The 20963-nt window shown below is 41.7% G+C and overlaps 1 protein-coding gene across 2 annotated transcripts in view; it reads left to right on the top strand.

The window, feature by feature from the left end:
* The window catches only part of LOC112557736 (neuronal acetylcholine receptor subunit alpha-10-like), a 34691-nt gene extending 13941 nt beyond the window's left edge, over nt 1-20750 (top strand). For both annotated transcript variants that reach the window (XM_025227743.1, XM_025227742.1), the window contains exons 3-8: nt 4082-4302; nt 4895-4939; nt 16299-16408; nt 17271-17451; nt 18840-19194; nt 19660-20750. In XM_025227743.1, the coding sequence (XP_025083528.1) occupies nt 4082-4302; nt 4895-4939; nt 16299-16408; nt 17271-17451; nt 18840-19194; nt 19660-20306 (1559 nt within the window). In that variant the 3' untranslated portion in view covers nt 20307-20750. The remainder of the gene's footprint in view (nt 1-4081; nt 4303-4894; nt 4940-16298; nt 16409-17270; nt 17452-18839; nt 19195-19659) is intronic.
* Nucleotides 20751-20963: the final 213 nt, after the last annotated feature.

The following is a 20963-nucleotide window of genomic DNA, read 5'->3' on the forward strand; positions in this document are numbered from 1 at the left end:
ATTATGGAGCCATGAGGCACAAATCCTAACGTCGTAAGAGAAACCGAGGAATTACCTAGTCGCGTAGTTTCCAGAACTGGAAACCACTATTATGCCCTCTACTTCGGACAGAGGTTTCCTTTTCCTGACTCCGGAAATTGGCAGCTTTATATGTGACCTGGTGATAGTCAACACTTGAACTTAGCTAAAAGGTGGGACAGGGCTGTGTGTGTGTTATTTGCCTGCTACTGGTCAGTCGACTAGCGATCATTGTCAGCTGCCACCAGTTTCAACGATGACTGCGACAAAATTCTGTGTTGCGGACGACTGCCATCTATAAATTATTTCTCTCCATGGCCACAGCCATGTGACTGAGCAGCGACAGTCACCATTACCCACCGTCTGTCATTGAACACGAGGCATCCATCACCTCGCCAACAAGGCGTGAGGATGCTTTTGGATGATGTCGATGAGAAAGTCTGGGAGTTTGACCGTCTGTACAAGTGCAAGTCAGACAACAAAATCGGTCATTTGAGACCCCCTGATTCTCATATATATTACAGAAGTCCCCTGCATGTGAAAAGGTCAACCGCGGCTTTTCAGTGCAAGAACTGAGCTCTGTATTATGTACGTGTAATCGACTAAAACATGTATAACATCTCCATACTGATGGAATCCATATTGATGATGGAGATCAGACCCTGAATGCCTTTCAAGCTGAGTAGCCTCACCGTTTAAATGAGACCAAGATAAAGATCAGATAAATATTATACGACATCACACGAACAACTGAATACGCTGAGAGATCGGAACGGTCAGCTGTTATGGGATTTTCCTATAAATTGTTGATATTAATGCTAATATCTCTGTCTTTTTTGTCCTTTTATCGATTCCTGCAGCAATCTTTCCTTCTTTAGAAATGAACTTACATCATATTCCTACATAACGGTGGATCAAGTTTGCTATCTTCGCTTTTATAGTGTAAGTAAATCGACATCTCTATTTTACAGTCTAGCGATAATTTTAAAACTTGAAACTTGAAAATCACATGCATGCATTCATACAACTAGCATCGATTCACATTGCACAGTTAAGACAAAAAGGAGCTACCTCCATGAATGTGTACTAAAACATGATTACACAGAACGGGCTGCCATTTCACATGCAAAACTATTGCAGCTATAAATGGCGACAGTCCATCTCACTTACAAAACTGAGGACTTTCCTTTCTGCACGTGCCTGGCTAATTGATCAAGTTTATCTCACCCCAAACTTGTTTTTACTTTTCAATAACTCCAGGGAGCGGTGGAAAAGAACGGAATTAACTGTGCTTAAACACATCACGAAATAAATATTTTAAAAAAATTATCGGGCGCATAAATAATTGTTGTACGTTCCTTAGGCAGAGAAGCGAATAATTTAATTGCTTTGATACAAGGAATCTATTAAACTTTTTTTACTGCAGCGTGCAGAAAGAGAAAAAGCCTCTCTCTCCCTTTTCTTTCTCTCTTTTTCCCTCTGGTAATCGTGGAAGTTAGCTTTTTTCCGATAGCAGCCAGGAAACCAATTTTATGTGCCCTGTCTGGTAGAGATTAAGCTTTCATTCTCGCAATGTGACTAGGAAATATATAAAATGGGTGCATATATGAAATAAACTACACGGCCTGCCACCAGGGTTTATAAGTTTTACAGTCGCACAGAGTTTATGAGTCCACATAGTCTCACAGACTCTGAGTCCGCAGAGTCCTACATAGCTTACACTCTTACACTCTTACAGTCTTACAGTCCTACAGTCCTACAGTCTTACAGTCCTACAGTCCTACAGTCTTACACTCTTACACTCTTACAGTCTTACAGTCCTACAGTCTTACAGTCTTACACTCTTACACTCTTACAGTCTTACACTCTTGCAGTCTTACACTCTTACATAAGTACCTACGCCAATCGCGTGATTTGTGTTCTGACATAAGCTGATCATCTAAACCCGCGGTTCGCAACCTGTTAAAAGTTTCTCACATCTCATATTGGTATTAGTGAAATTAGCTTGGTAAGGGAGTGGTGGGGGCGTGGACATACCTTTTTTCGTCTGGAGGGCGCCAAAAGTAGAAGGTTAAGAAATGCGGATATAAACCATACACATTTTTAACAGACCCACTCTCATTCAACTTTATTGAAACGCCTTTTGTGCTTACTGATCACGATACAGGTCTTACGGAGTTTATGGGTCAACGATTAATGTTTTCATCGTAACCGGCAGAAGGAGATGAAAGACTCGACAAGACTAGGAAACATCTTCTCCACACATAGCAGGCCTGGTATTCACGTTATAGCTCGTTGGCTTACCTAGGCCGAGTAACCGTATTGTACCCATCCAAAAGACAGCACATTAGCTAACGGATTAGCTTACCCAAGCCGGACAATTAAGTTTATTTGTTGCCTCTTATGGTTCCAGAGAAGGAAGAAGCGTTGTTATGCTTATGTTAGTATCGCAGTGAAGTCCCCTGTCGAAGATGGTGCGCAGGTACTAAAAATGTGTTAACAATGCCCACTGGGACAAATAAAGTTGATAATTGTCATTGTCATTGTCATTGTCATTGTCATTGTCCATCTCGATATGGCGATAGCATGTGATTAGTGGATTGAGTTTCGGTGAAATTAATTTGCTGTCAAGAGTAACAGGAAACGCCATTCACTAGAGAGCATAATGATACATGTCGATTGTGTTTTCTACTGTAACCACAACTTGTCGCATGCAGAAAAGGATTTCCTTTGACAATAGTCCGGCTACAGAACGGTCTGTTCCCTCCACCACTATCTCCATCACAGTGTGCCTCCCTCTCTTTCTCCTTTGGATCCACGAGAGATTGATGATTTCTTTTTGCTGTGTAAACGCGAAGTGTTGTTGATGTTGGCTGTAAATCTGGCGAATAGTAAACTTCCGTTTTCGGTTGCACTTGTCAGAGCATGGATTTTCTCTAAATGTGTGAGCTTTTGTGAATATCACTACCTGCTATGGCGCTAGTCTTCCGGCCTTTGATGTGTTGGATGTAAACTTATTGAAGGATCAACTTTAAAAATTATTTTAAAATATGTTTTATTTATATTTTTTCTTTCCTTTTTGTGACTGTTCATCCTTATGGGACTTCTTATTTGATCTAGTCTGCTAGGGTGATAAGTTGAGTTCTATACTTCTATGCTTAGTCGTTATGGTGTTGTCAAGTATGAAGCAGATAATTTTCCTGTGATCGCTTGTAGGATTTCTGAATCATGTCTCAGCTAATATGTCTGCTTTAAATTTCTAGTAACCACACGTAGTTCTCATGATTATAAGATGCAGAGGTAATTATAATGTTTCAGGATATGGACATCGTGGTCTAGACAGGATGCAGCGCTATTTGCTCTACTTGTGTTTCTAATTCCTCTTATGCCTGTGTTTAGATGTCTTGCGGGTAATTCTACACTCTCAAAGTTGTAATTACCAATTTACTCTCTGAAGTGAATCACGTCTTCTATCTACACGGTGCTGTTTGTCCATGACCTCCCATCTGATGAATATAAAAGATCATGGACCTTTTCTCCTTCAGCCCTATTAACGAAAGAAGTTCTATTACTGGGTCAGGAGCACTCCCTTCCGGAACACTCTTCTCGTTCATATCTGTCAGAAACCCCAAATTACCTTATTTACATGATTTCTTGTTGACAGTTTCATTTACTTTCACTGATTACTGGTCTAGTCCCCGTCTTTGACTCCATGGCGAATGTTGGGCATCCGGTTCTGATAGTGTCGACGTGTTTGTCGCACTGATGAGATCACACCTGCTGTGCATATTCAACATCTCTAGTGTTCAACTGACTTTTGTAGACTGCAGATGGCGGGGAACTCGTCCTGGCTCCTATCCTACGGTACACAAATTCTAAATGCGTTTTGAGTAGGACAGAAAGATGGAAGTACGGTGAATGAGAAAAGGATGGATATGGCAGTATGAGATGGAAAGTTGTCAGGGGAGATAGACTGAGGGCTCTGAAGTGCTCAGTCTGAGGCCAGCGTGAGAGATGAAGTGTGAGTCAAGATGCAGAACTCTTAACAATATTTCTTGTGCAGTCTGGCAGACACCCGAGTACGTCACGAACTTGTGGCGGCAGCAGCAGCAGCAGGAAGCGGGGTCAGAGGTGGAGAGAGACGAAGCCAAGTTCTTTTCCAAGGAGCAGGAGCTGATGCACGTGCTGGTGGGGGAGTACGAAAACTCCGTGCGGCCAGTCTTCAACGCCAGCTCTGCTGTTGATGTCATGCTGGGTCTGACACTGACACAGATCCTGGACCTGGTGAGTGATGTCACAGGAGGAAGCTGGACGCTGACTGCTGTAATCAATCATTTCTCAGAATACACCTCAAAAAACGTCTGCTAATTCTTCTTATGCCCTTAACTGATGCATGACCCCTTCATATAACATCAGTGTGCAGGTTGACACACCTTAGAACTGCGTTTTATGATAAGCTTCATAATTTCCTTTGTCTATATTGTCTAAGTTTGTTGTTTATAATTGTTGTTAATAAGGAGTTGTCTACATACTGATATCAAAGTGACACCGGTAGTAAGTTCCAGAACAGAATAAATTCATCAACAGAAAATCCTAGTATAATCGGTCCAGGTAGTGTGTGTTGTGACCCTGGGAGTTTTAACACTGTCTAAAGGACATAAGCTATGTATGATACGATACAAACAGACAGGGGAGAAAACTACATCGTGTTGTCATTGCACGCTAATTAGTGTCATTTACAAAGTGTATAAATGTGTATTTTGTCTTTTATACTATTATTGTTTGTGTACTTGCATGTGTGTGTCGGGGGATGGGGGTATGTGCGTGTACGTATATGCGTGCGCTTGTGTGTGGATATTTTTATGATCTGCAACAGGACGAGAAGAACCAAGTGTTAACGACCAACGTGTGGTTAGAGGCAGTGAGTATTGCTTTACTCTTTCATTCCTCTAACACGTAGCGGCAATGTTTTGTTACATATTATGACAGCTTAATCTTAGGAGCAAAATTTGTTAGAAATGTTTGGTAGCTGCTTGATTTTTTAGTTAGAAACTGACAAATTTTATCGCACATAAACACTCTCTGTCGCCCCATTTCTCCCTTCTTAAAGTGCTGGTGTTTGTTCGAAAACACTGATATGTTGTTTTATTTTGTTGGAACTACTGAACTACTGTTTGATGTAGCAACTGCTTACATTTTACTTTCTATGTCAATGAGCCAACAAACTGTTTCACACTGTCGAACGGACATATCGGATATAAGAAGAGTTTTTAAGCCTATATGACAATAGATCTTACTTTTATATTGCTGTAGTGCTGTTGTTCACTGTTGTAGTGTTATGTAGTTATAGCAGATTACAAATTAATTTTTCAAAGTTCCTTCTGGATCATTAGCAAGCACAAAATCCTTTATTGCTTTCCTACATTTGAAGTATGATTGTACATTATATGGATTGTCTCACCCACAAATCAAAGTGACATTTACATATTTACATATAGCCGTCTCCTCTCTAAACGCATCATTATTGGAAAATAATGATCACATGTCATTGTGTTTTGTGTGTGTGTATTTAAGTTAAACATCTGACAGGGTGATCGTGTACAGTTTACAACTTTCAAGTTTACCCACCTTTAAAGTATTTGTACTCGGTGACTTGATTATAAACTGGTTGTGGACTGGTCATTATATCTTTGCAAGATATTTTTAAGGGTTATTTTACTTTAAAACTGTAAAAGGTTTCGCAAGTATGTACTTGCCTAGCCACGAAGTTATCCATCTGCTCGCAAGAAATCTGTTTCTAGGTTCACACTTCAGAAAGAAAATATGTCGGGAGCACACGTCGTTACACCCAGCTCTGATGCATGAGGATGTTTCGTTGACCTCTCAGTTGTATTCTGTGACAGTGTAACTCTGTAGTCTGTACGATTTTTCAAGAGAGCAATTTGGTATAAAAACCGTCTGCTGAGATCTCATCAAAATCTCTCTAACCGATCCCTCGCATAAAATCGTTTCGTTTAAAGATGGCCACGAGGGAGCGAGGAGCAGGCCATAATGAGGTAGTTAAGAGACAAGTCACGGCTTTCTGTCTGTTTCCAGCCACGGAATGTCTGGCTCTTGAGAGACGAAGCCGATCATTCTTTGCGAAGCCATCCTCGGGCCACACTCAAGAGAATGTGTCGACAGAAGCAGAAAGATGGCGATGCGCATGCGCCGTGGCGCTGGCCTGGGGGTGGCGGCCCAAGATGTCGTGGATAGGCGATGAAGGTCAAGCAGTTGATAGCATTAATTCCAGGCAAGGTCACGTGTAACGACTTTCTTACGTACTAACCAAGTTTGGCGATCGATTGGCGTGGGAAGGGAGCAGGAAGGAAGGGGGAGGGAGGGGCTCGGAATATAAAAACGTTTACACTGACCGTTTCTTTTTTTACAGTTGCATCTCTTTGGCCCATGAAACTCTAATGGAGAGATCGATCGCGGTCTGCTTGACTGATTTAATGCCAAGAGGCTAAAAGACGATATTATTATTCACGTAGAGGCGACCTCGGTGTGCTGTGCGAACGAACCGACAGACCACACAGCGAACAGAAGCAACAGATTGACAAACTGAACATATTTTAAGTTTGTGCAAGATTTTCGATTTACGAATGGAATGACATTAAGAACAAACATTCACAGCTGCTGATTTCTAAAACGAATTTCATATATTAAGTAAGTACCGCTGTAAACAGTTTGTCGGGTTCCTGTGCAGATATTTGAAGATGCGGCAAAAAAACAGAATGGATCGTCTATAAATGTTGTATCCATTCTGTTCTCGGTCTGCGTGAATCTCATTCCGTATTTGATCAGTAGACTCTGTAAAAACCTATATGTTCGCGGGCGCGCGTGTGTGTGTGTGCCGCGCGGATAAATTGCAACAATTCCTGCAAACATGCCTGTTATGTGGGCTATAGTAATATTGTATCTAACGAGCAGAGACAGTACTGTAACAGCTGCTTATCATTCTAGGAAATTTCTTTTTATTGCTTCTTTGGATAAATAATAGTTTGAAATCTTTTTATTGCCACTTTGTGTTGTATGATGTTTACATTCCTCTTACTATCGTGTTTAGCTTAAGTGGACAAATACAGACGAATGTTTCACTAGTTAGACAAAGTGTTACACAGCGATTATAGAATACTTCTGCCAGAGGTGGTCAAACTTTCGGCAATATTTTAAGGGACAAAACCCCTCAAGTGACAAAACAAGTTAACGAACTAATAATTTGTGCAATAGAAATATAACACCACAGATAAGATTATTTATGAATACTATGAAGAAACTGCAAATACCGACAGGAACATTTAAAAAGAAGTTCGAAACTTAACTTGCTGTATAAATCCCATCGCGCGGCATCATGTCAAGTCTCACGATGTCACGATCTTCCACAAATAGAAAATATTAACTATAAGATATCAATATGAAAAAAATGTCAGTATGACTTACACTTCACCCTCATTAAAAAGAACTCACGTTTCTTGCTCATCTGTGCATGCGAATCTGATGTGCATGTGCAGTGTATGTTCAAACATGTGGCTCAAGGGAAGTGTGCAACCATGAGATTGGCAGTTTATTGGTATCGAAGGTCATTAGCATGGATGGAGTCTTTATACAATTTCTCAGGCACGGAGCTGGACTGGCTGCTCTCCCAGTGTTATGCTGCACACACACAGCACCTCAGTCAACAACTCTGCTGCTGTGTCGCATTTAACATGAAACTTTGAACCCAAAAGCTAAGTACTTCGATTGTTTTCACACTTAAAAGCTCAGTAATGCATATCTCCATCCCTTTCTCCTCTTCTCACCCTTTTCTCCTCCCACTTCTGAAAAATCCCCAAGGATGGCAGCCATGTACAAACATGGCGCCTTTCCGATACTACATTTATTCATCGAATGGCAGCCTTCGATGAGTCCAGTATATTTTTTCCTCTAACGCGTCCTATGTTCACTCATTGAGTTCTTGTGAATAGTTTAGGGAATACCAGTTGTCCCCAGCGTCCACACATTTCGCTATCGCAAATACAGATCGATTTTCAAGAACGTGTCCTTACCCCTGGACTAGTCTGTGACTGTTTGCAAGCCATAAAGGTTCATTCATAGTGATCAGATGGGTCTCTATGGATACGCTAATGACCAGCCACTCCGGCATGAGAAATCAAACTTGCATTACAGTCTTGTAGGAGTCATATCAGTTTAAGTATGTGCATCCATTCATTCATTGAGCTTTTATTTCACCTTAAGTAAGTTTCCTGTAAAATGTTTGCTGTTTAAATTTGACCATGTCTTCAGACTTTACTAGCAATTCACCAGGCACCTCTTTCCCAGCACGCGAATTCATTCTCGTTCTTTATCGCGTTGGTACTCACAGCATCTGACACCACTTAACGCCTCACTTCGTCACATCACACTTCTTGACACTATACCACTTCACATCACACCCTGTACATTTGACCTTGCAACCCCAAACAGAACTTTGATGAACAGCAAGAGGAGGACATGCCGATTTTTAAGGCTAACAGACGAGACGCCACATCTGGAGGGTTTGCTTGGCTCAGAATTTGACAACCTTGGCATATTTTGCAATATTTCTCTACTTTTTCTTCATGTATGGCTACCATACTTTTGTACATACATTCTGTTTGTCTCTACCACACCTGAATGTCCTTCGTCCTTCACACGATATCTCAATGAATCTCTCAGTATCAACTTGCCTACAGCACATATCTCAGGGCTTATGGCAGCATATAGCTTGTCAAAGTTTTACCAGTTCCCTGTCTCGATACACTGGAGTATTTCTTGTTGTTCCTCATACTTTTCTGCTTCTTCTTCGATTTCTGATATCGTCAGGGCGTTCGGTTTTGCATTTGACACAGCAAACCGAATGTGCTCTTCTGCCTCTGCAGAGAGTTTCGATGAAAGTTCGGACGATGTTTGAATCAGTCTTGAAAGTGAATCTGCTATATTGACCTTTCCTGGAATATGAATCACTCGAAATGTAAATATGCATGTAGTCTCAATACCCATCTTTCAATGTGGGAACTTGCTTTGGAAGGTGGGCCATAAATTGTTTGTAGTGGTTTGTGGTCTGTTAAGAGATCAAACTTAAGACCATATACATATGGGTGGAATTTCTCATATGCCCATAATGCAAGCGCTTCTCTCTCTCTAAGAATATCGTTTCTCCACGCCTATCAGACTTCTACAAGTATAACAGATAATTCTTGGACATTTTGTTCGTAATTTTATGAGTATTCCAGCTATTCTAACTGGAGAAGCCTTTGTGATAATTTGAATTTTCGCTTTGGGATCATAATATCTCAATGTCTCTGTAATCCATTTTCAATGATTAGAAAGCTTCCTTCTGCTCTTTGCCAAACACAAAATGTAGATGCTTCTTGTTTAAACGACATAACGGTTCTATGATAGTGTCGTAATTTGAGATAAATCGAGAGCAATAATTTACCAGCCCTAAAAAGCTTCGCATTTCACTCTCAGTTTCTGGTTCACGTACATTTACAATGGCCTCCGCTTTGTCTTTTTCTGGATTTATGCCATCTGCAGTTAATTTGAGTCCTAGGAATTCTAATTGTTTCATTCGGAATGAACATTTCTCTGTGTTTAAAGTCCGACTTTCCTCCTGTAACCTCTGTAGTGTCAGTTTTAGGCGTTTGTCATGTTCTTCTGGCGTCGGCGCGTGTACAAAGATGTCTTTGCTTCCTACTATACCTTGTATGAGCTCGTCGTCTGTCGGTATGGGATGTCTTTCTTTGAGTATCGCCTCATTCGCTCGACGCATGTCTGCACACATTCTGATGTCGTCGTTCGCCTTTGATACAACGACTGGACTGATCCATTCTGTCGGTGTAAGAACCGGTTCGATTATGTCTTTTTCTAACAACTCTTGAATTTCTTGAATTTTACTTTCCACTTTCATTCTGAGACCAAATGGCGTTCTTGTAATCGGTTAACTCACTGGCTTCACTGTAGGATCAACTGTTAGCTAAACTTGTCTGTTTTTCAGTTTACCAAACCCTTGAATAATGAGTTGAACTCACGTATGACTCTGTATTGTCTGTTTCGCAACTGGGATCCGACGATACATTCTGAATGTTGAGTCCCATTTCGAGCACTCCTAATTCCATTGCTGTTTTTCTGCTTAATGGTGTATCACCATTCTCCTTGATGATTACGAATTCAGTTGTCGCCTTTCTTTTCCCTGCCTGTACCCCAGTGCCTACACTCACTACAGTTTGAATCTTTGCTTAGCTGATCTGTGGCTCCGTTTCTGTAGCATTCGCTTTTTGAATATTGTGGAACTTGTTTTGGTCTTTGTCAACCGCTTACAGTTTTAACTGTCTGTGAAGAATCATTTTACATCTCTTCAACTTGTTCATTCACTGCCTCTAAAATTGTGGTAATATGTTAGGAATTGGAATGCCAGGCGTGTGTCGCCTTTAGTCAGCGTGTGTCGCTGTGTTCGGAGTTGTGAAGCGCGTGTTGCTGTTGAAGTAGCAGGAGTCGCTACTCAAGTCACTCGGTGTTACCTGCCTGTTGTATCAAGCCTTAGTTGCTCATGTCGCGACGACTTACCTCTTTGCATCACGTGACTTGGTGTGTGTTACCTGTGGTGTAAGATTAGTGCTGTCAGATGTTATTAGACATACTACTCGTTTTCTCTCTCTCTCTCTCTCTCTCTCTCTTTCAACGACTCCCTTGTTCATCACTTCGTCCAAGTCGCGCTTTTCCACAAATGAACCTTCAGTCAGCGGTCAGTGCCAGCCCCTGACTACCCAAGGGAGACGCTGAAGCAAAGCAAACAAGAGTTGCTCACTCCACAAACTTTTATTACTGGACTGCTTGCGGACGATTTTTTTCCCCAGTTAAGTACTAAAACGAGGCTGGTGAATACAGAGCTTCCGGTTTAGTCACAGTCATTGTTCAGTCTCGCCGAGACTAACAGCGAAGAACTTCGCAAGAAGCTAAGCGTTGGTCTCGGCTGACCGAAAGACCTATACACGTCCGTCGTCACTCTTATCAGTTATCGTCCGTCCCTTGAATCGTTCTACTTTCCCACTTCGACCTTTTCGTTTTGCTTCTTCCGCGCCAGACACTTCACTCCTTTGCTTCCGCAAGGAGAACGTAAACACGAGAAATCGCTTTTCGGTCTAACAGCAGACGGGCTTAGCGAGCGACCCGAGAATAGCGAGCGAGGGCACTGTACACCAAGGGCTCTGGCACTCATTTCCAGGCGCACTTTCATTAAGGGCTATTAAGACTGTGTTTTGTGTGAGATCTCTGCAAGATTACTGGGCCTGCACTGTCGATGCCAGAGCGTGGATCGAGTCAAGAGTGTATGAACCACAGACCATTTTTCTCTTCAAAGCTTTGGCTAGCTCGTTCTTAAGTTTGTTGACCTTTTTCACCGAATTCATCAGGCAGCATCGACAGCCTCGACGTATACACATCAGTATATAAGCAAAATATATGGTCTTTTTATGCTGATGACCAAATTCTATTCTTACTATACACAAAGCAAATTTATTTCGTAAAGCATCTGATAATTCTTGAAAATAGAATATTCTGCCAGGGAAAGTGTCCGGACCACTTGAAAAACATTTGATATAGTCAGTTCTCGGTATTCGTTGGCATTAGGGGCGCGAATGTAAACATTCCCGGAAAGCTCTAGTCTTCATCAAACTGTAACATTAATACTGCTGAACATATTTAACACAAAAAGTTAATTTATATATATATATAATGCAAAGCTACTGAAAACAGAATACAATACAAAAGGAATAGTATTTTGCAAAAAAAGTACTTTCCTACAGCAAAAAAGAGGAATAACACAGGTTTATAGAGGAACTAAATTTACATGCAAACATTAAATAATGATAGCTAGAAAAAGATGATTGTCTCCCTGTCACTGAAGGACCGGGGGAGCCCCGTACTCCCTTTGATTGGATTCGCGAGCGCATTCAGAGGCGACTGAGAGAGCGAGAGAAAAAAACACAGTTGAGCAAGGTAGGAACATCAAGAGTACAGCATAAATCTAAACAATTATGAAGTTCTTGGGGAAACCCAAGAGCAAACATCTTAAACTAGTAGCACTGAATTACTTTCTTGGAACGAGTTTTGCTACAGTGGCGCTACTCCTGAATTTAATAAGATTAACTCAGATGAAGTGTTATATCCTTAAGTTGACAGTAAACTTTCAGTTGCAATAGTTTGCGTTAATATATATATAATCCTGATTATAATATAAATATAATCGTTTATATGGGTCAGGGGACCTGACTAGAAATGCAGTGGCACCGAAAGCAAAATCAGAATGAGAAGTGAACAAAACAAGAGTGTGATAAAGTCCTGCTGCAGTTAGGGGAAGGGGAGATTGCGGGGGAAAATCATGCAGTTGTAGCATTGCGCCGTCTCTGACGTCGTCGGCATGTTGCTGGGCAACAAGGTCGCTAGCCGCGCTGGACGTTCGGCCTCAAGCAGCGTCATCACCAAAAGTCTTTTTACGCATCAGCGCCCTCATGAGGAGATAATGATTATCGCCAGACTAATGGTTAGTGATTACTCAAGCGAATAGCTTTTGAAGCACCTGAGAGTAATTGCTTCACTAAGTCCCCTACTTTGCCATTCCCTCCTGAGCCCGCTCTTCAAATAAATGTCTCGCCTTTTGGGTTCCACACGAAACGATTTTGCGCTTTGGGGTTGGCCTGCAGTTGGTGCCAGTCTTGTGCTGAAACATGCTCGAAACTCCTGGACTGCAGGGCTACAACTGTTGTTTTTTTTCCCCGTCGACATCCTTCAGTGTCAAAACGCGTGTCTTTATGATTCCTAGCTGCTGTTTCAAATAAGGATAGCCACCATTTGGTCAAAAGGCAACACTTCAAAGGCCTCGGGATGTTAACATGCAAATGGATGTGGGCTTGTCATTCAGTTCATTCTATTCCGGGCTTTGGTCTACCTCAGGACGGAGCATCCAGGCAGGAAAGATTTAACGGACGTCGTTTGAAGGGTGAGTGATGAGATGCTTCTAGTCGTCGCCGCAGTCGGCGTTGTGTCAAGATTTAAAGACGGAGAATGATGGGGCGCTGGAAGCTGACGATGTGAGGGAAGGTCGAAGGTAGTTTATTTGACGTGACCTCTGCCACCAGCATCAACTGCTGATAACAAGCCGCACCAAGCTGAAATATTTCCTCTCCCTCTCTCTCTCTGCAGCCAAAGGTCCTTAAAGAATAGCAAAATCAAAACAGCAAAACTCGAAAAAACAAAAGTGTATATGTTGACATAGTTTCAGCTGATTTAACTCACTCTCACACAGCTCATGGCTACTCATACAGTACATAAACATAGTTACTATTAGTTATCAAAACACATGTCTCCTTGACAATACACAACACAAAACACAATCCCGGTCTCTAGTTTTCTAGCAACCTATGAAAGTGCCACAGGTCGTATCGGTTAACTCCATGTCCTCTGTAGTGCCCTCTATGAATACAAAGCAGTCCCTTGTTGACAGTATTTCTCTGGAAATATTTTTTGGGAAAAGCGCCAGCTGACTTGTGTCCTCTGAATAAATGATACGCATGTTCTTTCCACAGCCAGGAGTCATGGTAATGTGAAGCTATATAAAGTGTCTGTCTAAATTTCAGATTGAGAGGAGATTTTGTGATGCCCATCATCAAATTTTAACTTGCCAGCGATCCCTGTATTCACTTGTGCATTTCTTGTAATTTTGCTTGCTGCAGTTCAAGACTTGAAGATCGTTTTGCAATTTTTGCAGTTACCTACAACTTTGATGTTGTTTTTTCCACGTGTAGTTCAGACTAGTTGAGTCCTACAGCTACGACCGGTGTAGGACATAGTAGGTACAGTAGTTTTAAGTATACCGGTCCGTTAAGGCTGTAACTAATACTACCATGTAATTTAAGTACATCAGCATGTAAAGACTGTTGTAAATGGTACTGTGTAATTGTAAGTACATCTGATTGTGAAGGCTGTAACTGTAAGTACATTGAATTGTAAGTATACCAACCTGTCAAGGTTTCGTCAAATAGTACAATGTAATTGTAGGTACACCAGCCTGTGAAGGCTGCACCAAATAGTGCCATGTAAGTACATCGGGCAGAGGTTCAACGGCCTTTGAAGGCTGTACCAGCTGCATTTTATTTAAAGTTCAACAGTCTGTGAGCTGGGTGGGGAGAAGCAGGATTTCTCAGGTTCATGGCAGTACACCAGCTTGTACCTGTAAGGGAAGGGAAGGGATGTACCAGATACATGTAGTTTGAAGGACATTAAAATGAGGAATTTACCAGTCACGCAGTAAGAAAGAGCCTAGCCTGTAAAATGGACTTGTACCACCTACAAATAGTTTTGAGCAGTGGTTCTTAACCTTTTTTGAGGTACCGAACCCACAAGTTTCATATGCACAGTCACCGAACCCTTCTTTGGTGTCATCACGATTTGCGGGTGTGTCTTGACCTCCGTGGGGGAGGCTCTGCCGAACCCCTGAGACCGACTCACCGAACCCCTAGGGATCGATCGAACCCAGGTTAAGAACCACTGGTTTTGAGAAAGGAGGCATAGTAGACGAGTAAGTCGATCATTCCTGGGCAAGGTTATATGGAATAGATACATGACCACATACACTAATGTGTACACTAACACAGATGGGGGAGGGGAGAGAGAGAAAGCAATGGGATAAAAGAGGAAGAAAGATATTTTGAGAAGGAACAATTTTCTATCTACAATAAAAGAAAAAGATCAGTGTAATCAAAGAAATGTAACAACCAGCAGCTGCCCTACACGTACCAGCTCAGGAACATTGATCTCACGTGCATCACATTTGTCACATCGATCATTTCGTGTTTTATTCACACAGCACGCTGTGGGGGAAAAGTTACCTCTAACGAGAAAAGCTGTTCAGATATGGTAATATGTAAATATCTAGTCAGTCACATCATGCGTGCCCTCTCTGCGTTGCCACTATCTTTTCATCTTGTCTCCCCTCACCCACCCATCCAACACCTCGTGCGTATTCAACATACACACACACTTGCCTTCGGGGTATCAGTATTGCTTCATAATTCTGCTGAGGAAAATAAAGGTGTCTACTGAGTGTTTTCTAAAACTGGCAACGGCTGGAGATTTACATCACAATAAATGTCGTCTGCGAGTAGAACAGGGGAAATCATTGCGTGTCGGCAAGCCCAACATTTGCTTGGTGATTTGGATAAATGGATGCAACTTCGGCGAATTGGCCAAAGGAACGGAAGTGGGAGAGCTGAAAAAAGAGTTTTGTAAAATAGAGATTCGTCTAGCCGATTAAGCTGTTGAGATAGCATTAACCTTCTTAACATGAGTGGCTACACTACAGAGGCTCGCACCCACGTCTATTATTTTTGTTATGTTTGTTTTTTGTTGTTTTGTTGTTGTTGGTTTTTTTTTGCGAGGAGCTTTGAGCCTGACTTTGATGGTTGGGTAAAACGTTTTATCAATCAACTTTATATTTGCTGTGCATTGTATTTACGTGTTTCTGTGATGCGTTTCATGAAGATGTATGTGCCGCCTGTGCTCGCGGGCCTGTGTGTCGAGCACTTCGAGTCCGGCTGATGCTGGAGTAAGGCACTATATAAATGTGCTTCTTAATATTATCAGGTCTAGTTTGGCAATTTTTTTCTTTCTTCCTATTTATCTCCACATTATGTAATTTTTATTATGTACGCAACAGAACTTTTAATGTTTTTTAGAATATTAGCTAAATTAGGCTTATTAGGTTTGCATTACATTCGCAATCCAATTCTTGCTCTAACCATGGCAGAATCGAGGGATGTGTTCGTGTCTTCTAGATTTAATGTAATCGATGTAAAATCGTCTCTCCAATAATTCTGGTAAAATACGGCACAAAATATCGTACATACATAGAATAATAGACTTCTTAAATTGTTACATTAATTACAATCATGGTACTTTAACACATGCAATACACAACGTCGACATCACCATACGAATTTTTCGCTTCTATCCACCCGGATGAGCGCTACACCCGTTTAAACCCTTTCTCCGGTCAACATGCATACGGGGCCAGAACTATAGTTACCATGCAAATGATATTTTATTTTATGACTGTACATAACATACATTACATTAAGCTCCAGTTCCAGATTTTCCTCTGATGTCAGACTGATAAAGCCTCGCATGAATTTGCTTAATGATAATTGCGTTTTACACTGTCATAGGAATGGTACGATGAACGACTGCGCTGGAATTCAAGTCAGTATGAGAGAATCACGTCCATACGCATCCCCAGTGACAAGATCTGGCTACCAGACATTGTGCTGTACAACAGGTACTAACACAGGCAATACAGCATATACTGACATGGACTGTACAGCAGGTACAACAGATACAATCTCGACTTTTGCCCGAGACAGCTATTCTCCTCACTAGTGTGCATGGGCCGGTAGGCAAGAGACACGTATGCCGACACAAAAGTCGAATCTTACTGAGAGATGAAGAGTATCTTGAGACGGGAATTCTTTCATTTATTAGTATATGACAGTATGTGTTTAGAATGTTACACTGTAATCCATTGTAAAATGAAAATTCACTCCTGACATTCTAGATATATATATATGTATTGAATATAACGGTATCATGTGCCGAGACGGTCATTTGCTCAAATGCTAGGACGATGTATGATTTGAAAATAACGATAAATAACGATCCCAAGAGACTACCATTCGCTGATTTGCTAGGACAGTACATGTCTTCGCTGAGACGATCATTTACTAATATACTGGGGCAGTATATGTCTTCAATATAACCATGCGATCCGCCCTGATACGATCATTATCATTCGTCCATATGTTAGAACAGTATATGACTTGAATATAAGTCAACTCGGAGATTGATGATGGACAAGATTTGTGAACAACCAGAAAAAAGTTTTGACCTTTTTTTTTTTTTTTTAACAGGAAGTGACCTGTCGTGTGACGGAAATGACCCGTTGACTCCTGTACGTGCGCACTTTGAAAGGCGAATGTCTACCTCGGCTCAGATTGTTATACAACCGCTAGCTATACAACAGGCACTGACACGGACAGGGACTGACATACGTTGTGTCTGTGAAGTACTAAGGCTTTCTCGGAGATGATCTAACTAGCTAGTTAAATACAGCAATGCTCATGCGAGCTGCTTGTCTGTTGCAGTGTCGATGACTACACATCCGGGTACATGCCGACCTTGGCCATGGTGTATAACGACAGCCGAGTGTTCTGGGGACCAGTGATCCGCTTCCGATCCTCGTGTAAAATCGATATCACCTACTTCCCCTTCGACGATCAAATCTGCAACCTGAAACTGGGCTCATGGGCTTACAACGGCTTCCAGGTAAACAACCTATCTGTCGAAAACAGATAACGCACGTCCTGGAAGATAGCCCTCTTCATTGGAAAATGTCATTTATATTCTCGATTTCAAAATTTCACTCCTGGGTGAATATTTGAGAAAACTGTGTCAGTTTAAAATATCTATTGTGTTACGAACATTTTAAGAAGTGCTAGTTTAAAATACATGTTGTGTTATGAAAGTGACGAAAGTGATAATTTAAAATACGTATTAAGATTAAAGGAAGGTGACAATTTAATTTTTTTTCAATCAAATGAGAACTCAGCATAATTAAGATTGGAGTGTGCGTATGCGCTGTAGAATTTTGGCATTTATTATCATCGTCATTATCATGTCGTGAGATAGATGAAGAAAAGGCTTGGGGATATCACAATAGGGTCTAGCACTTAATCTGACGAGCTGCAAATGAGTGAAAATGGCTTTATTTTCTTAAAACGTTCCATCTCTCCTGTCTAGTTTCCCTCACTCGGGAAAAAAAAAGTGTCAATGATAACAGCCGACAAATGTTCTCGCAACCAGCGCACAAAGGAGAAAGAGCCAGACAGTCGGACTGTGCAGGAATCTTTTACGCATTATACTACTCACTAGTTAAAATGATTACTTAGGAAAGAACAGGCAACTGTGAAAGCGATGCTCATAATTACTTCTCTGTGATTCAAAACGCTCCTTACCCATATCAATGAAGCTGAAATGCTTTATAGCTTGTAGAATACTTTCGCAATGAAAATGCTACAAGCTAAGCACACATGCTCGACCCCTTCATCCGGTTTGCGCACGGCACTATGAAAATTGAGAAATACTGATTGGATTATGCCAAGGCCATTAATCTCAACGAAAAACCCTCATCAGCCTGAATCGCGCACTCATAAGATTCCTGTAGAATTCTTTATTTCACTCAGCACCGCTCTTTCCGTTCTTCCATAGAAGATTATTCAATAGAAGCTTGCGAACTGTTGAGTAACTGTTAACCTTTGTTATCTGCGACAGTATCTGGAATAAAGTAATTTCAGAGAGTGGTCCTGAAACTGTAACAATCATGATCACTGAGAGTTGAGACTCGTTCATCCACTGAATTTTGATGGTCAGTGGAAAACGATTTGCATACCACAGTGCTTGTCAAGCACTGCTTTCTTCTGTTAGTAGCCACAAGCCATTCACTCCTTGGAATGAGCAGGCCTGCTTAATAAAGTTTGTTCTGTTCACTTAGAAGTCTCGCTTGATTAGTTTAAGCTTGTCGCAATATTTCTAGCCACGAGCGCATAGTCGAGAAGGCAAGTTATTTTGGGAAAATTTCCCAGGAATTTAAACAATAAATATTTTCAATGTTCTTCTCTTTGTTTCTTCCTACACCCTCATCCCTGTCAATCCAGGTAGACGTGTGGAACAGGTCAAACACAATGGACCTCTCCAACTTTGTTGACAACGGCGAGTGGGAGTTGCTGGGGGTGAAAGTCAAACGCAATGTCGTCTATTACAACTGCTGCGATGAGCCATTCCCGGATGTGACGTTTTACGTGCATTTGCGCAGGCGCATTAAGTATTATTTCATGAACATCATCATCCCGTGCATCATCCTAAGCTTCCTGTGTCTGGCGGGCTTTTTGCTTCCCCCTGAGAGTGGCGAGAAGATCACACTGGAGCTCAGCGTGCTGCTGACCATCACGGTCTTCATGCTCATGGTGGCCGACAAGATGCCGCAGACCTCGGAGTCAATCTCTGTCATCAGTAAGTGATCACTTTCATGCTTGGGCCAACATTTGTCATTTATTGGTTACTTAACAAAGCACAGTGAAACTGCGATGAGGAACGTCATCTTTGCTTTCAGTAAATGGCTTGCCACCATCCTGTGATAAGTTTTATTTGTGATACAAGTGAGCACCATAAGAATATCACGGGTTACTTGTCGTAGAAAGGCTTGTAAAAGAGGTATATGACTTGCTTGTGTGCTTGTGACATATGACTTGTGTGCTGTAATTTTTTTTATTATTATAAGTGCATTTAGTTTTAGGGCAGAGATTCAGACGAGTATACTACTGATGGAATACATGTCTTCGACACAGGTAGTTGGTAGAGACTCGCACTTGGTGATAGTAAAAGTGAGATGAATGCACCGCATTTCTGCACATTTTTAACCACCGATCATGGCGGGAGCAGGCAAATTACTAAAATGAAGGTGAATGCTTGTTGCAGGTATTTACCTAATGGTGGTGCTAGCCACAAGCTGTCTGTCTGTGTTATCTTCCGTGCTTGTACTTGGCATTCATCATCAACGTGGCAAGCCCCAAAGTGTTCCAAAGTGGTTGCGCTTTCTCGTCTTTCACCTCATTGCCCGCATCGTCTGTATCGGGACATACACTCAACACCACACTTCCACTACCAGAGGCCACGGACACCGCTCCATGTCAAGATCGACCAGTTCTCGAGAAAGGAAACTCCCGAGATCGCCTCGAAGAGGTCGCGTGGCCACAGAAGAAAACGAGATTTACAGAATGGACTACCGAACCAAATTTAGCGACGCTGCAGCCTCAGCCGCAGACTCACTGCTGGAGTCCTCAATAGGGGGCGCTAACTCCGGTCACCCGCACGGCGAGGAAGGCGCATCGCACGCAAACTGCCTGCAGTGCACGGTGCAGAGCAACGAGACGGAGGTGGTGCGACAACTGATTGATGTCATTCAGAACAAGCACAGCCAGGAGGTCAAGGACGAGGAGGTCTTCCGCGAGTGGCACGATGTGGCGTATGTTCTTGACCGCCTTCTTTTCTATGTCTTCCTTTTCATCACTGTTGTTTCGGCCATCTGCATTCTGGAGATGAGGCCCCCTGATATCCACTTCTAATGCTGGAGGTCCCCCTTAACAACAAGATGATGAGGATGTTGATGCCCCATCAGTACCATGAGCAGTGTCGTGTATTAGTAACGAGTAACTTTGATGTAAGTGAGTGTGAGTTGTTGTTTCATTTTCATTATCACATATTTAAGCAGCGAGGGCTGTGACATTCCTTTTCATATTTAAAATTAATTAAAAGTAATTACAAAAATAGACAGGGCCTGCAAGAGACAGATACAGTTTGTCGTTGCTCAGAAACGAAAGACGATTGCGTGAGTGCTGGGCTCGCATGTGACAACAATACCAACCTCTGCTAGTTGCCATCATATTTCTGTTAGTGCGACCAAAAAAATGTGCACATGAGATGTAAAGTGATAGAGACTGATCTTTGTGTAACAGACTTATGTATGTAAGTACCGCTTATTTTCTTATTTCTACTATTATCAAGTGTCATCATTTGTTGTTGTTGTTGTTGCCCAATGTGCAGCTGCTAGATGGCTGTTTGTGTGTGTGTGTGTGCGGAGGGATCCTCACAATAATAGTTTTACACTGATATTTCGATGTTCAAGTGTTTGTTCATGGGATATATGACGGGAATATAGGAAGTTACTTTGGAATTTTACGCTGCCTTGTTGAAATATTGTAGAACAGAAAAAGATATCATGT

This window comes from Pomacea canaliculata, linkage group LG2 (genome assembly GCF_003073045.1).
Source record: "Pomacea canaliculata isolate SZHN2017 linkage group LG2, ASM307304v1, whole genome shotgun sequence".
Classification (NCBI taxonomy): domain Eukaryota; kingdom Metazoa; phylum Mollusca; class Gastropoda; order Architaenioglossa; family Ampullariidae; genus Pomacea; species Pomacea canaliculata.